The 17,202-nt window shown below is 40.5% G+C and overlaps 1 protein-coding gene across 1 annotated transcript in view; it reads right to left on the bottom strand.

Annotated features, from left to right (window-relative positions):
- Positions 1-17,202, bottom strand: part of PLCB2 (phospholipase C beta 2) — a 106,606-nt gene that overhangs the window by 72,072 nt on the left and 17,332 nt on the right. The window contains exons 2-3 of the mRNA XM_018559259.1: positions 6,134-6,211; positions 1,982-2,050 (exon numbers count right to left, since the gene is read on the bottom strand). Coding sequence (XP_018414761.1) covers positions 1,982-2,050; positions 6,134-6,211 — 147 coding nt within the window. The remainder of the gene's footprint in view (positions 1-1,981; positions 2,051-6,133; positions 6,212-17,202) is intronic.

Consider the following 17,202-nt stretch of genomic DNA (forward strand, 5'->3'; position numbering starts at 1 on the left):
AACCGCCCTGTACTTGTTACTGATAGAGCTGAAATTCAGACCAGAGGTATGATGCCAAAGAACTTTTATTAGAACACATGAATTGGGAGAGAGGATATAGGGCTTAGGACAGCCAAGAAAAAAATAGATAGAACAGAACTCCAGACTCAGCAGTCCCTTATAGTATTACATAGTGTAGGATTAAGAGGAGCACATGCTGACACTGAGTATTTGAGCAATAGCTGAAGATGGATGGGCATGAGATCTTTATTAGGAGAGACACCAGACTTTCTTCTGAGGTCCATTATATTCCAGGCACCTAGAGCAGCCATCAGCCTCCCTGGTTCTCCTCCTCAATCAGTATTAGGCCTCCTCCAGACTTGAGGCCTAACAAAGCAATTCCGGCACTTAAGCATCCCCACCCCTAGGCCTGAGCCTGGGGGGAGACTGGACAGAATTCCAACCAGGACTAACACATGGCTGGAACCACACTAAACACATGACAATTCCCCTGAGTATATATGCCCTTACCCAGCATGCACAACTGGCCATGAAACCACCAGTGATTGGCTGGCAAGCCATACACACACTCTCAATGTCATCTCACTGATTACTCCACACTGCAGCAGAGTCACAATCCACTCAGGCAGGTACAATCAATGCTAGAAAACCTAGAATTAACCAGATAAATGTCAATTATAATTCAGCCAGACTGAATACAGCTCTCGCAATCACTAAATATCTAGCAGCCATTCCACAAATAGTGGAGGGGACTACACATACAATGTAATGCTGACCTCTGAATGGGGCTCCTGCTTGGGTTTAAATACACTTTTTAAGGCTTGTCAATCGTGACTGTAAATCCTCTCTACTACTACACTAAATACCAGTTATATAACGAATATTCATCCACTGGACTGAATCATGGTATAGGCATATCACAGATATAAAACCAATTGCTGGAGTTATGTGCTAAAATGTATGTAATTAAAAAAAAATTATATTTAAATAACTCAAACTGTATTAATATCAGCTTCCCTGTTTAGCAGCACCTCGCCTGTCAAAAGAGGGGCCAACACTAAAAGCCAATCAGGCTAAGCAACAGTGCACATGTGTTGGCAGATAACATGACTTGAGGGAGGAGCAGAGAGAGAGCAGAGAGTGTTGTCTCTGTTTCATTGTCCGGCAAAGTGGCTTAAAAGTGCCTTAGTAGTTAGCACTTGTGCCTTGTAGCAGTGGTGTCTCTGGTCTTAATCCTGGTCAGGACACTATCTGCATGTAGTTTGCATACTCTTCCTCTAAAGACATGCTGGAAGGTAAATTGGCTCCGTATTTATACTTATGGGATAAGAACCTTGTAATGCAAGCACCTCGAGGGTAGGGAGTGATGACAATGTGCAGTATGTAAATCACTGAGCAAATTCTTGGCGCTATATAAATTAACTGTAATAAATAATAACCAGTAATAATATACCCAGGTCCTGCTGTAGTGCTTTAGCTACAGTGGAGGTTACAGATCTCGCACTGCTGTCTTGCAAGGATGTCTGGACTGGATCACAGGACTGGATTAAGATATTCACAAATACTTTTTTAGGTAAAACAGTTCCCATATGTATCTAGTTTATTATGCATGTATCTGTTTGCCTGGAGTTCAGCTTAAATCAGCAGACACACATGAACTACAAACAGAAGGAAGCTACAACAGTAGTAGTAAAACGTAGAAACTACAGTTGTGTGACCTGTACAGATTAGCAGTGCCTATATATTTATTTTTCATCTCTTGACCTTGATTCTCAATCTTTGTTGATAGATAGTAGCAAAATCACTAATACTAACACTGTGCATTGCACAAAAGTGCTTTTAATACAAAAAAAACCCACCTTACATAGGCTGTAATATAAAAGGTAGTGTAAAATTGTTTCTACAAACAAACATTACTGTAATGGAGCTGATGGTTCTAAAATATCATTGGTTATTTTTAGTTTTATAACAAACATCCTACCTTTGGGATTTTGGCATATTTTCCAAATCGCGTATCTCGGATACTGGTCAATTCAATGAATTCAATTTCCTACAAAAATAATACATTATATTTGAAAGAGCGGCAACAGAAAATTTAGTATGCTACACAAAAATAATAAACAGTAGATTACTTAATCGTTAATCGTGAATCGTGAAATTACTTAATCGTGAAACTAGAAATCCGGGCAGCTAAAACTGAGTGCGAAAAGCATATCGCCGCAGATAGTAAAAAGAACCCCAAAACATACCTCTGAAAGGCTGCTAAGTGCTTCTCTGAGCCAACAGCCAATTCGCTAGCAATGTTTAAAACTATTTCATAGAAAAAGGATAGCTAACATTCTGTGGATGGTCCACTTTCAGCTCAATAAGGTCCAGGACTGGATTTACCATTAGGAATAGTAAACCTGTAGGTGGCTGAGGAAGAGGCGGTTTTTCTCTATATAGTTATCTGCCACACTTTTTAAGTAGAAATACAGTCATATGGGCTTATTACAGAGTTGCAATATTCTAAGCCAGGTTAGGGCCAATGAAATGTAACAGATGAGATCCTAGCAAAGGGTTGTGTACCAAAATACTCTAGTAATGGAAATCCAGGCCTGAGTATACTGTTATAGGGGAATATGAAAACAAACGTCTTAAACAAACTTTAGGTTTCTATATGTAATTTTCCCTGCCTGAAAAACATATTTTACCTCATTGGCCACTCTGTCATCAACCCTAAATAAGTCACTTCTTCAGTATATTTTTGTGGAAGTATCTACAAGCTGGGGAATTTTACTGACTTGACCTTTACAGTTAGATTGAGATAATGGGGTTAGTTTAAGATTTGAAGGTTAGGAGTATGTCTGTACTACAGTGGGCTTAGTAGCATATGATTAGGTTGGGGCTAACATAAGGTTAAAGTCAGCATTAGATTTACTAAGATGGAACTAGTGTTGCAGCAGCACCAACAACACCACACTATAGAACTAAATATAAAGCATCATTATGCCTTGCAGGAGCAACATCACTGTAACTTAGAACTGTGAGATTGGCCTTTATAGAATATACAACCTCGTTTCCAAAAAAAGTTGGTATGCTGTGTAAAATTTACATAAAAACAGAATGCAATGATTTGCAAATCTCATCATAAACCCATATATTATTCACAATAGAAAACAAATCAAATGTTTAAACTGAGAAAATGTACCATTTTAAGAAAAAAAATAAGGTAAATTTAAATTGATGGCAGCAACATGTCTCAAAAAAGTTGGGACAGGGCAACAAAAAGCTGGAAAAGTAAGTGGTACTAACAAGAAAGAGCTGGAAGAATATTTTGCAACTAATTAGGTTACTTGACAACAGGTCAGTAACATGATTAGGTATAACTTAAACCGACGCGCGCAGTGTGCAGCTTCTGAGAAGATACACTATTAGCGTAGCGGGAGTGATGCAAAATGCGCAGCCGCCTTCCCCGCTATGCTAATAGCGTATCTTCTCAGAAGCCGCACACTGCGCGTGCCAGTTTAAGTATTAACCAGCACACGCTATATGCAACTTCTAAAAGCGTGGGAGACGGGAGGCTGCGCTTGTTGGTGGATCCAGGGATCAGGTGAGTATTAGAAGAAAAAAAAAAGTTTTATTTTATGTTCTATTCTTAGTTCTATAATGTCATTGTAGTACTTTCAGGTGGAATACAGCTTCATAAGATATCAGCTAGAGAACTACAAGTCCCAGCATGCCCTCATTGCCCCTGTACAACAACCAGATATTGCCGTTCCCTGGGTGATATGTGTGTGTGGGGGGGGGGGGGTGTACAGGGACAATGATGGCATACTTGGACTTGTAGTTCCTTAGCTGATATATATCAGGTGGTGGGTAATGCTGTTTGGCCAGCTCTTTGCTGATTGGCCGGGAAGCCGACTTCCCAGCCAATCAGTATGGGGCCGTCCAAACAGCATGGAGCCGGCTTCCCAGATAACCATCGGTACTCGCTACCGAAAAAACAGTATTGATGCATTCCCTCATTCATATACATTTTAATAAACCACATATTTATTCATTCATTTATGCACATACAAGTGCTGACAGCATTCGTTTTCCTTATGAGTGCTTTTCCAATGCAACACCCCAGCGAGGACTGGGACATTTCGGATTACTCATGGGCCTATAAAAAGGATTCCAATTATTAGAAGCACACATTGTTGCTTACACAGAATTTCTAACTTGGTAGGATATTTCTTATGATCAATCTTTTGCTGTTCTGGATTTTGATGTAATTACCTCACTAAGCATTATACATATTACATAGTGGTCAGGTTTAATAAAGACACATCTCCATCGAGGTCAACCAATGTGGTTGTGTGTGTGTGTTTAAGATTAACCTCTGTATATATACCTCTGTATATCTCGTGCACTGAGAAATTTATCTAGACGGGTCTTGAATGGCTCCATACTTTTAGCTGAAACCTCACTGCCTGTGGATGGCAATTTTTGTCCCTTCTTAGCCTCATATTTTCGAGAGTAAACAAGTTTAATGCACGCAGTCTTTCCTCATAGTTTAGGTCCTCCTACCCCTTTTTTAGCTTTGTTGCCCTTCTCTGGACTCTCTCCAGCTCAAGGACAACCTTTCATATATATTGTTCATATATTCCACAAACTTGTGCATTTTTATGGAACAGATGGGTACAAGAGGATACCTTTGTTTACATTATAATGGTTTTGGGTCAATATTATTTCATGTATTTGTACCGGGAACAAAAGTAGAGAGTGCATTTTTAAGATTTCATTCCTGAGTTTAGTGTCATTTAATGTCTTAAAGTGGTTGAGGGTCACAAAGGCGTATATAAAGGCCAAACATGGTCCAGAAAACAGAAGTTTGACAATTTATTTTGCTATTGGCTAAAGATTGTTCCTAAACACCCCACCTTTCCCTTTAGTGAATCCACACTGTTCATTACTGAATATTTAAATCTTGCATATTTCTCCTTGAGGTGCATCGGAGGAAATTTTACACTATCCAGAAGTAGGAGACAGAAAGAGACCAGAAGATTTTATGGGTCCCAGAAAAATTCAGCGGGGCATGCATTAAAGTGAAATTAAAGTCAAAAGATTTTTAAGCCATTTAAAATGTTGATTAAATCACTTACAATGGTTGCTGCTAGTAAGCTATGTGTGTCTCCACAAACACACAAACACAGCAAAGCAAGACAATACCCTGGTTCCCACTTCTCCACCCCCCTACTTCTCTCTCCATTCTCCAAGCTAGTAGATGGACAACTGCTGGAGACTACTCTCGCCCTCGTGATTTTGTACCGGACAGAAGTTTCAGGGAAGCCGAGCTAAGAGAATTGGAGCCAGCTGTTTGGAAACGATGACTGTAAGTGTTGTGGCAGTGTAAGCCAATGCCACGGTGGAGGATGGCGACCTTGGCACCCAGGACTCTCAGCCAAAGGGGCTGAGAGGGTCCAGAAAGTAAAGCAGGTTATAAGGAAGAACCTGGCTTTTCAGGTTATTCCAGGTTTTCCTATTTTCAGCTGGGATCTGGAGCTCTGGAGATTTCGTAGAGCTCTGGGTGGGATGAGATCTCCAGTCCTGGGGCCAGGTGTTGCCATTGACCAGCCTGGGCTAATCAGGTGGCTGAGAGCAGCCTTATCAGGAAGCCCCACCTGTGAGTCAGGAGAGCTCCACCCTGGAGTCAGTGTTGGAGTTGTGTGTGTGTGTGTGCGCAGGGAGCACACAGACAAACTCGGGTGCGTGCTGGACGCACACGGAACAGCCAGGGGTGGCTGGGAGAGGTCAGGAAGGTCGGTGACCCCAGGGACCTGTTGGACAGACTGCTAAGAGAGAGCAGAGTGAGGGCTCACGAGGGGTGAGCAAGCGTGAGTGTCTTGAAGCTGTGGAAAGCTACCGAGCGAAGCTAAAAGACTGTCGTATGTTGCTGTTTCAAGCTATTTTGTGTTTGCCCTTTCAATAAACTGTGTTTCCTTGACTTACCTGGACTACAGTGGAGTGTCCTTGTTACAGTGTTTAAACAAAAATGTAAATAAATACTGCTGGGCAATGTATATTTGTTTGTTTGATCTCCATTCATTATTGAAAAATGTTTGAGAGTTTAATACAACTTTAAATAATCTGATAATATCCTTCTCACCTTGCTCTGAAAAGTCCAGTACAGGTAATAACCTTTTGAATCCACTCGCAGAATAACTGGTGATGCTATAGATGTCTCCTACAAGGACAAGAATAGAAAGGTCATAAAATATCAAATGAAAATAAAAGAATTATAACAAGCTAATCATTTTACAAGTATTTTTCGAAAGACCACAACTGTATTTGTATTATAAATAATAATTAGAACCACATAATTAAATTTCCAATATAAAAAAATAGTAATAATAACAATAATAGAGGTAATAACACATTTTCTTTGCTTTGTAACAGTATGTAATAATATGCATGGCACTGAGTGTAGATAAACTGTACATGCAGCACAACTGAACCCTCTCAAAGTGGGGGAAGTACAGGAGAACCGAACGCTTTGCTTGGCTGCTTGTGTGTACATATCCATAAGCTGTGTATTTTCCAGGCTGGCACTGCGGCGGGTGCTCACTGGGGTTTTTGTTAAAAGGAAATGTATAGTTTATTTCTAGTGAGCACATATGTTTAGTATTATTGCACTATCACTTATCAAAGTGCGCTCTATGTGTGTATCTAGAAGTGTATCTAAAAGCAGAGGTTTTAGATACACGCCTACATGTTACAATAACTTACATCTACACTGACTGTATCTAAAACCTTAAACCTTAGCGGTTAGACAGGTTTTTTTTGCTTGCTGGCTGGTGAGTGTGCTGGGAAACTTTTTGCTGTTGTACTGTTTAGCCCTTCCATGTGCACCTTGCTTGAAAGCTGGTTATGAGTTGATGAGTGCATTTGCTATTTGTTTTGCTTGACTGATTTTGTGCAGTGACACACTGGGAGTCTCAAGCTGCCGTTGTGATGTGCAGGGTCCTTGTATGTCCCTGTGCCTTTAAGGAGGTTGAGCTGCCTCCTGGCGAACCTGCACCCAATTTTATCTTTTGCCACATGTGCTCCAAGATGGAGACTCTCATAGTTTAGAGTTAGGACCGCACTACACAGAGGGGCCTTGACGAGGCGGTGCGGCTTTCACATATTCTGCAGAAGACGTGTATCTAAAACCTCTGTTTTTAACCTTGGCGGTGAGACAGGTTTTTTATGCATGCTGGCTGGTGAGTGTGCTGGGAAACTTTTTGCTGTTGTACTGTATTAAGCCCTTCCATGTGCACCTTGCTTGAAAGCTGGTTATGAGTTGACAGATACAAGACCAGTCACCTGCACAAGGAGGAATAACAGTAGTGACCTGTCTTTATTACAGCAATTTTTACCCTAGTTTACTGCACAGATCTGGAAGAAATACACAAAACGTCCCCAAGATTCATGTAGGAATACACATGACTCTTGTATTTAAACAATATTTGCTTATCCCAGAGTTCAGCTTTAACTTACCCATAGCTAATTCTAGCACAGCCTTGCAAATAGGAAATATAAAATATGTTGGTTATCTGGTTATTTTTGACAGCAGAGTTACAGTAGAGCTCAGTAAGAGAAGCGTAGCTTTTTGTACTCACAGGAAATAATCATGTGTTCATATTTTGGTGTCATGTATTGCACAACAAAAAGCGAAAAATAAAAAAAGTTTCACCGGTTATGAAATATTTAATTTTTCCTCCACAATTTGCAGCTTGCATAACTCTGCAAGAATACTTACATTTCTGAAAACTGAAACACAAATGCGTTTAGCAGTGCTGAAAAACACTGAATGACCCAGGACATAGAAAAATTCCCCTTTCATGTATTGTTACCATGAACTTTATGCTCATTGTTCCATTAACACTGATACAACCCTATGTGACTGAGTGGATTGCACATAACAAACATCATTCTTCACTAACATTGTATTTACTAATACAGTGGAAAGGTTGGCTTTAAAATGTTACCCACGAGGAAGTCTTTCTGCATTCTGCCTGCTGTGGACTGAGTGAAGAGAGAAACAGATTGGTTACTATGGGCAACTGCTTTCATATTCTGACTGCTCCAGTTTTGATAAATGACCCCTATTGGGAAGCACTGGTTAACAGGATTGTGGACCATGTTCATATGTCACCTACATTTCTCACACATGGTGAGGGACTCCAGAGTATATGACTGATATAAATAAAACAATCCTGTTTTCTCATAATTCTATTCTTGGTCCTGGAGCCCGGAGGCCTGGTAGAGCCTCACTCCTAGGACGACATCTTACCTGGTGGCCAGACATTGTTATTAGTCTCAGCTGTCCACAGGCCTTTGTATATGTGAGCTGGCTGATGCCCAGGGCTCTTTATCTCTTGCTCACTCTGCTGTGGGAGCCTGATGTTGAGAGAAAAGGCAGAACACTAAAAAGGTAACAGAACTGCCAGTTTGTTTTGGGGAACCCATTAGGGGCACCCTGTTAGTCAGGAACTGACCTGAGTTTAGTTAGTAGCTCGGACTTGTTTTGTTTGTTTTATACTATAGACTTGCTGTACAAAGCCCTCCTGTGTGTGTTTGCTGCCTTGCTGAATATAAATGCTGGATAAACCTACTTTGAGTGTTCTTGGGTGTACCTGTCTTGTGCATGGTTCACCATTGCCACTACAGGTTGAATCTGTCCCCATACAGTAGATATTTGAGGTGGGGACCAAACCAGATCAATGTTGCCACTGGAAACTGACCTAAAGACCCTTGTCAATCATGAATTACAACACAATACCAGGTATTTATAGTATTAATTCATAAGAGTCTAATGTTAGCAGTTAAATATTCATCACAAAGGATCGAAAATTGGGAAAGAAGAGATTTTACTGGGCAATAATAAACTTTCCTTATCGGAATTCTAAATTCAGACCAGGACACAATGGATTCTCATTGATTGCTGTTGCTTACTGGGCTGAAGAAGGAGAACTCTTTACTGAAAAGGACTGTTTGTGTACAAATGTCACCATTACTTTTACAGATCTTCACACCAATTGAATTTCTTGTGGTAGGGTGACCGCACACGGTACAATCTTACTGTACAATTTTTGCACAATCATCTGTAGAGTTACCGAATCTATGTAATATGAAAACCTACCTAATCTATCCAGTCAATTTGTATCCAGGCAGGAAGGTCCTTCTACTACACAGTTGTTGGCCATCTGAGGCCGTAGAGCAGGGGTGAGAGGGGTGTCTGGGGTGCTGTTGATGGTGTTTCTCGGAACAGCTTACTGGTTGCCAGGAGCTTAGTGGGACACCAGCCAACAGATGATGTCAGTGAGCTAGGCGGGAAGCCGGATAGAGCCTCACAGGTTGCTAAGAGGTCATGCTGCTCCTCAGGCTACCTCATTATAGGGATGGCGCTGTTCACATACAGTAAGTGATATTACAAATCACATTGGAGATTCTACTGCCACTGCAAGAATCACTGGGGGACAACTGTCGCTCCCTGGTGCCCATGAGAGGATGCTGAAGGGATTCTCACGTGCAATCTGCCTGCCCCTTTAGGGTGATGTATGTGATTACCCCAACCCTAGTGAAAAGGTTTTAGAGGTCTTTACATCATTGCCCATACTTGGACTAATACAAATTATGGCCTTACAGTAGTGAATACACCGGGAACTCCAGCCAGTTTGATGTGCACATAAAACTATCCAGGTCATAACATCCCCCTCACTTTTCAACCAGCAGTTAAGAAGTGAGCTCATAAGGAACGATACTTCCTTTCTTGGTATTCTAGCACTGATGAGGACCTGCAGGGGGTGTGGTGCACTGGAATCCAGAAGGTAAGCATTAGTAAAATTGCAACATTAATGTTGTTTCTTTACCAGTTAACAACCCACACTGTGAACTAGTTAGGGGTTTCGTAAAACAAGATCACTAGGAAAGAGACAATGTTGGTAAATGTAAAATTATTTATTATGGAAAATATTTAAAGATGCATTAAAAAATATATGTGCAACCAGAAACCTCAAGACATTTAATGTAAATACACAGGCTTCTCTAAAAGCTACAATTCAATAAAGTCCATGCAGAAGCATTACCCGCAAACTTTCCTCTCCACTTCTAGAGCATGCAACAAAATCCCTGAGGTGTCATCACCAGGCTTGTAAAGTGTAGGAGGGGCAACTGTTAGTAGTTAATTTCCTATTGATATAGGCACATCCCCAAAACTACAACTCCCAAGATCCCTTTCCTACACAAGGCAGCAACACTGTTTTGCTAGGCAATAAATTAATATATGCACAGAGTATATGACAGAGAGGGGTGGTGATATGGGGGGTTCTGTTGCAGAGTAGCAGGCTGACAATACTGCTTGGGATTTCAGTGCAGAAAAGGCACTGTGTTGTCAGCCCATAAAAAACATAAATAAAAAGTGCATGTATTGGAGAGATGAGGTTTTTTTTTTTTTTTATTATTTTGCCCAAACATACACATTAACCTTTAATTACTGTTTTTTCATTTTTTTTCATTATTACAACTTAAACGATTGGCTTTGGCTGTGAACATTAGCTAACACATGCACACACAAGCATAAAAATTTTTCATGCCAGATGACAAAAGTTAGCTTGCATCATATAAATAAATTATGCTAATAGGCCTTAAACAACAGGAAAAGCCATCTTGCTCAAAATTAGTAAAGTGTTTTTAGTTGACTAAATCTGCATTGAAATATAGAATGTTTTTTATATGAGAATAGTGTACAGAGTGGCTTGTGCTATGTGTTTTTATACAGAAAGCACAGGAAGCAATATAGAAAGATGATTTACAAATATAAAGTTTTCAATATGGAAATAAAATCATAGGACAATCAAACACATAAGACTAAGAAATTATAATTTACCCCCAAATGATTTGACAATATAATCCAATAAAGCAAAACCATTACTTAATGCAGTATATTATAGTCCAATATGACCAAATACCAAACTGTCAAACCATTTAGAAACATAACAGAACTGAAACCTCAGCATGACTAATCATAATGGTGATTACAATATAAGCATGAGGCGCTACTAGACACTCAGGCATTGTATAATTTCAACTTTTAAGCAATAACCTGAATATATAAAATGAAAAAAAACCCCCCTAAAAGTATGAATTGTAAGCACCTACAGGAACTAAAAACTCTGACACTTCCTGGTTTCATCAAAGCTTGCCCATTCCCACCTGTCCCCACACCTGCCTATTGGCCCATCATTTTAACCAGCTGCCAAACTGGCCATTAGGAATGTGCAGGAGACATGCTTTGACACTACAAGGAAGAGCAGGAGCTATGCTTGTAATAGGAGTGTCACGGTCTGTGACCGGGGCACACAAAATGACAAAAAGTGACAAGGAGTTAATGTATGCAGGGCCAGATTTACTCTCTCTGCTGCCCCAATGCCAGGTTCCTCAATGCGTCCCCCTGTATGCAGGCTGCATACAATTGATCTCAGCGACATCGCCGAGATCACTTGTACAAAACAAGCGGTGGCTTCCCTGCTGTACATTTAGCCCTGCTTGCCCAAAACAGGGCTAAATGTAGAAAACAACTACCCGCCTGGCACATGGAACTGCATGTCCCGGGCATTGGGAGAAAGGAATTCCACATCCCTGCTGCCCCTCTACTCCCCGCTGCCCCAAGGCTGGGACTCGGTGGAAAATCTAGCCCTGAATGTATGCCTTCATTGTTGAATCCACGTTGAACAATTCCAGTGTTACTTGCAGAAGCACAAACTGGCTTCAACTCTTTCCCCACTAGTTTCCAATAAATAGGATCTAATAACTCAAAAAATTTCCCACATTGAGACCTGTAAGATTTAGCTCTGTAGGAATTATATTGCTATATCTCTGTTAACTTTAATACTATACATTAATACTATTAGGAGAAAAAATAGGAAGGTGTATTGGACATCTGTTAGATTCCGATACTCCTGGGTCAAATATTGGTAATACTACTACTGTATGTGTAGCATCCCCTGATCCCTAAAGGCATATTAAGGTCTCAGATACAGGGTGGGCTAGCATTTCATCTCAGGTGTAAGTCCTTTGCTGGTTGTGGAGTGTGCAAGCAAGTTGGGCACCAGTCACTTTAAGGTGTTTCAAGGATTTTATTCAACATTGTTGCTCACTAGGAAAAAGGGGGAATGGCTACAGATATCAGAACATGTACAGTCTCCAGACTCCAGCCTCCATCTCCACTTCCAGCTGGCATCACTGTATATAGCAGAACCTCAGCTGATTAAGACCTCTCCATGCACTATCCTAAAATAGTTACCAGACCTCTACAAGCATCCACTTTCTACCCAGCCTCTCCCTTCAGAAAATAACTTGCCCTGGGTGAACTTTCTCCCTCTATCAGACAGGCCTCCAATAATAAACATATGCAGGCTTTTCCTAGGCAGGAAACCTAGCTAGACCATAGTCAACAATACATTGTAAGAGATACTCATATGATCAGCCCCATATACTTTGCATCAGCATGCACCACTGGCAATAAACCTCGTATTGGTTCATCATGGAGACATAAATATTCATAATCATAACCAAAGCATTATTGAATCTTCTTGCTCTATTACCAGTGTCACTGGCTTAGGCTGTTTACAGCACAGCAGAGATAAATATAAGAGTAACACTTATATATGAAAACAAATGAAAAGAAAGAAAAAACTTTAGAAAAATAAAACTGTTCTTTTTTACCAGAATATTTTATTTCCTTATAAATGTTGAGTAGTACAAAACATTCCTCCTGATGGATTTACATTTGTTGGCAACATAACTGGTATTACCAATAGCAAGAAATGGAATGGGCAAAAGATGCACTCACTAAAAAATGGAGAATGAAATGAATGAAATCCTGCTATACCATGGTACAGCATAAAAGAGTTAAATGATCATAGATTTCGATAAATTACTCCTTTAGAAATAGAACTCTTAGAAAGAGAGGATCCTATTAAAGGTTTCCAAGTGCTTAGCAATATTGTGGTATATATGGCATGGGGTTAGCTGGATCAAATCCTTCCTAAGAAATAGAATTTAAAATGAGGACTTAAGGAATTAATAAGTTTGTAGCCTCATAGTTTGGCTGCTACATTGCCCCGTACCAAGGTATTTCACAGTGAGCACTTGAGTGGTCGAAATTCAGCGGCCTATCATCTACTACCTAACCAATCACAATACTGCCATGTCACAATACATTTCTGCTCACTAACCTGGTTAACAGATATAACCCAAGGGAGCTTTAAAGCATAATAACCTTGTACTCTTAACCATTTATGTTTTGGTCCACAATCCTCAGACATAAAAACAAACAGGTCCAATCATCAACAAAAAGACCCTTTGCTTCAAAGTGAATCTGAGCTTTTACTACTGCTTAAATTTTCCGTCAACAGGCCAGCATCATCAGGGGGGCAGCTCTGACACAAGGAAGCAAAGAACTGCTCCTCCACCAAGATGGTGGAAATTGTGGAATTAGACAATCAAATGAAATAGAGTTGATTGTTGTGTGAGGAGTTCCATTTCTTTCCGAGGGGCTGGTGCCATGGACATTATGCTAGGAGAATGGAGGGGAATAGAGCTGTTGGTAACTGCAAAACACTGTACTATTTTTTAGAACTTTGCCTTGGGAACAATGATAAACATTCTTTTGATTAAATCTGGTTGTCATACATTTCATGAGCACAATTTGAGAAAAGCATTTTATGAAAGAAGTGCTAAATCACAGATTGCAACCATCACTAGGAAGTAACTGGACATAACAACACCTCACTCTTAAAGTAATATTTCTTCATCAGTTAACAGACCAACATCACCAGGGGAAAGCTCTGACTTTAGAAAGAAAAGGCTTGCTCCTCCACCAAGATGGCCACCTCCCCACAGAGACACATTGTAGAACAAGGCATGGTAAGTCTGTAAAAGAGAAAAGACCCGATGCAGGTAGCCCCCAGGCAATACTGCCCTCTGCTTGCCAGCTTTGTGCACAGCTTCCACAGTTTAAGTTCTCTTTAAAGCTGAACTTCTTATATATGTATTACATCTATGTTTTTAGCTGTTTGCCTGGAATTCAGCTACAGGTCACATGGTTCTAACACTATGGAATTCCCTCCATTCAGCCCATCTCTTTCTAGGTTCAAAAAGTGACTCAAAACGCACCTTAGCCTGGCTTATGACTATAGATAGCCCACCATACTGGAGATTACATTTGTAGAAGTTAAGTCTTGTACTGAAAAATCGCTATACAAATTGGACTCTGTGTTGTCATATTGATTCTGAGCACTTATGAAAATGACAGGAATTATCTTTCCCTAAATTATTCCTCAGGCCAGTTACACACTGATCCATGAACTCGCAGCAACCATGCCAAAACCGCGCGGATTGCTGTGCAGTCACGTAGACGCACACTGCCGCTGATTGCGCTGGCATGTGTCACAAAAAAGGGTACCTTTTTTCAGCTATTGTCGTGCGGATCGCACACTATCGTGCGGTCCCGGGACGCACGTCCTGGGTCGCCCGGGTCTGCACCAGCCCTAAAAATTAATCTACATCCTTCAATCCACACTGATTGAAAATTAATTTATCACCAGAACGTTTAATGCAACAAAAATCTTCCCATAGGATTATACTGTATTAATAATATAATAATAATATAATAAATAATAATGTATGTGCATTTCAAAAAATATTTTATGCATGTATCTACCTGCAAAAAGCCTCCCTTGTGTAGACTCCACAAATCCCCGAGGCTGTTGCTGAGCACCACCATCTTGGATGTGATGTCAGCAGCACCAGCAGACTCAGAGCAGTTATGTTGGGAAAGTGAATGGAGGGATGGAAGAGCTGGGCCACCACAGTGGGTAATTACACATTTTCAGAAGACAAGAGGGCTATGACGTGCAAGAAAAGAGAGGGCTGTGCTAGGGAATTGACTCCCTCTGGAGTAGTAAAAAAAATGTTTATAGCAAGTTCGAAGGCACGTTGAGGGGAATTTATCAAAGCTGGAGCAAACAAAGTCTGGTGCCGCTGTGCATGGCAACCAATCAGCTTTTCTGTTTCATTTTCAAATCTTAACTGAGCAAACGGAAGAGATAAGCAGATTGGTTGCCCTGGGCAACTGCTCCAGATTTTGGGGTGTAACAACATTGCTGCTGACACCAATGTTGGTGGTTTTTATTGCAATCACTGACCACCAATGCAGGGGTGGCAGTTAACAGCACTGCCACTGAACCCAATGTTGGGGGTTATTATTGTGGTCACTGACACCAGTGGAAGGGGTTATTAGCGTGTCACTGGCACAATGCTGGGGGGTTATTATTGTGGCCACTGACATCAATGCTGGGGATTAATTTTGTGCCAACTGGCACCAATGCTGGAGGCTATTTTTGTGCTTTCATTAATATTTTCCAAGAAGTTGATCTGGTTCTATAGTAAATTTTGGGAGAATAAGAAAGAAGTCACAGAAGGAGCAATGTACTTTTTTAAAAGAGAACTATGGCTCATCCTCCACCTGTGACCCAAAACTCAGCATATAACAGGCTATTGCCCACTATATGCTGACAGCGCAGAACTGCGCTGATTGACAGCAGGTTCTGTCCCTCTATAGGCAGAGCCAGCTGTGCCTGCCCCTCCCCCCATCATGGAGGAATGGAGAAGGGAGGGGGGAATCCCTGCGGGGAGCGGTGACTGAAAGTCACCACTCTGCAGGGAGAAGATCATGAACTAAGCAATCAGCAGTATGTGGTCGCTCAGTTACCAATCAATAGAGCCAACATGTGACAGCTTCAGTGTCACACGTCGGCTCTATGGGTATGAGCGCATTTTACTCTCCCCATAATTCTCCTTTAAAGAATCCCCTTTTGAAGTATGTGGCATGCCATACCTACTAATTTCTGATACTCAATTATGCAAAGTTGTATAAAAACAACAGTGTGTCAGAGTTTTAAAAGTAGCGATTTCGATAAATGGATACTATCTAATACAGAAAGCTAGCTCTGAATATGTCTCCTCACCTCCTGGCTTGGTAACCACAGTGTCACTGGAACGAAAGTGAGGTGAACCTTCCAGCAGGCACACAGAGAGCAACAGAAAGCTATATGCAATATACTGTAGAACCAAAAGATTGCCAAGCCAGGGCTACAGTCCATGAAAGAAAGTCAAGTTATTGATAAAAAGTCTGTTGCCAGACATTTTATCGATAAGCAGACTTTCATATTTGGACTTTACCCTTTGTCTGGAGCTCTCTTTAGTTTGTGAAATGCCATATAGTGAACTCTTGTTTGAGATCTGCCTAAGCCCTTGTAGAAGGAGAAATAGTATTTGGGAAATGCTCCACAGAACTTTCACTTGATAGCAAGTGCAACAGAAAGCTGACAGATATTCTATTGTTGCCCCAGAGTATTAAAAAAAAAGAAAAAGCTGCTGTGCCCCTAATAGAGAGCTTTCCCTTCTTGTCAGGGTTACAATGTTTGTAGGTACAAAAAGTGTATGGAAGGGAAATGCCTCATTCGGGACACAGATAATATTAACTACCTCCCAGCCAGCCGCTGTGTATACACGGCCTGCCGGGAGCTTCTTATGGCAGAGGTTCTAAGCCTTTCCCACTCTTATTCAAAACCAAAAAGAAAGTTCAGACCAAAGGTCCACTTTTAAGGACATGTGTAGCAGCTTTAGGATACAATGAAGAATAATAATACAAAAAAAAATCACCCTCATCATTAATAATAATGATGAAAATGATTATTATTACTAATAATAACAAAAGAGCAATGCATTTCATTTTTAGAATGTTAAGTTTGTACCATATTAAATACAGGTTTGATTGGCATAGTGTCACCCCTTGTAAAATAAACATAATATTACTACAGTCTCTTCCATTCTTCATATTACACAGTACCGTGTATTACTATTACACATAACTACTGTATAGTTTCACTTTCTATTAAATTTTCAGTAATGTTAAATTCCAGGGGAGCATGAAAGAAAGTCAATTAATCTTCAATACAACAACAAATGCTTATCGCAGAGTACAGGCATCATTATATTATTATTATTATTATGTGCCTCTCATGTGCCGTCAATATTCTGTTAGCCAGCAGAGAGTGAATTCCAGACACACGTCTCCCACTATGTTTAACCAAACAAAGCTTGAAATTTCACAGACTTTTGAATACA

The sequence above is a fragment of the Nanorana parkeri genome, unplaced genomic scaffold (genome assembly GCF_000935625.1).
Source record: "Nanorana parkeri isolate BGI_ZX_2015 unplaced genomic scaffold, ASM93562v1 scaffold386, whole genome shotgun sequence".
Lineage (NCBI taxonomy): Eukaryota > Metazoa > Chordata > Amphibia > Anura > Dicroglossidae > Nanorana > Nanorana parkeri.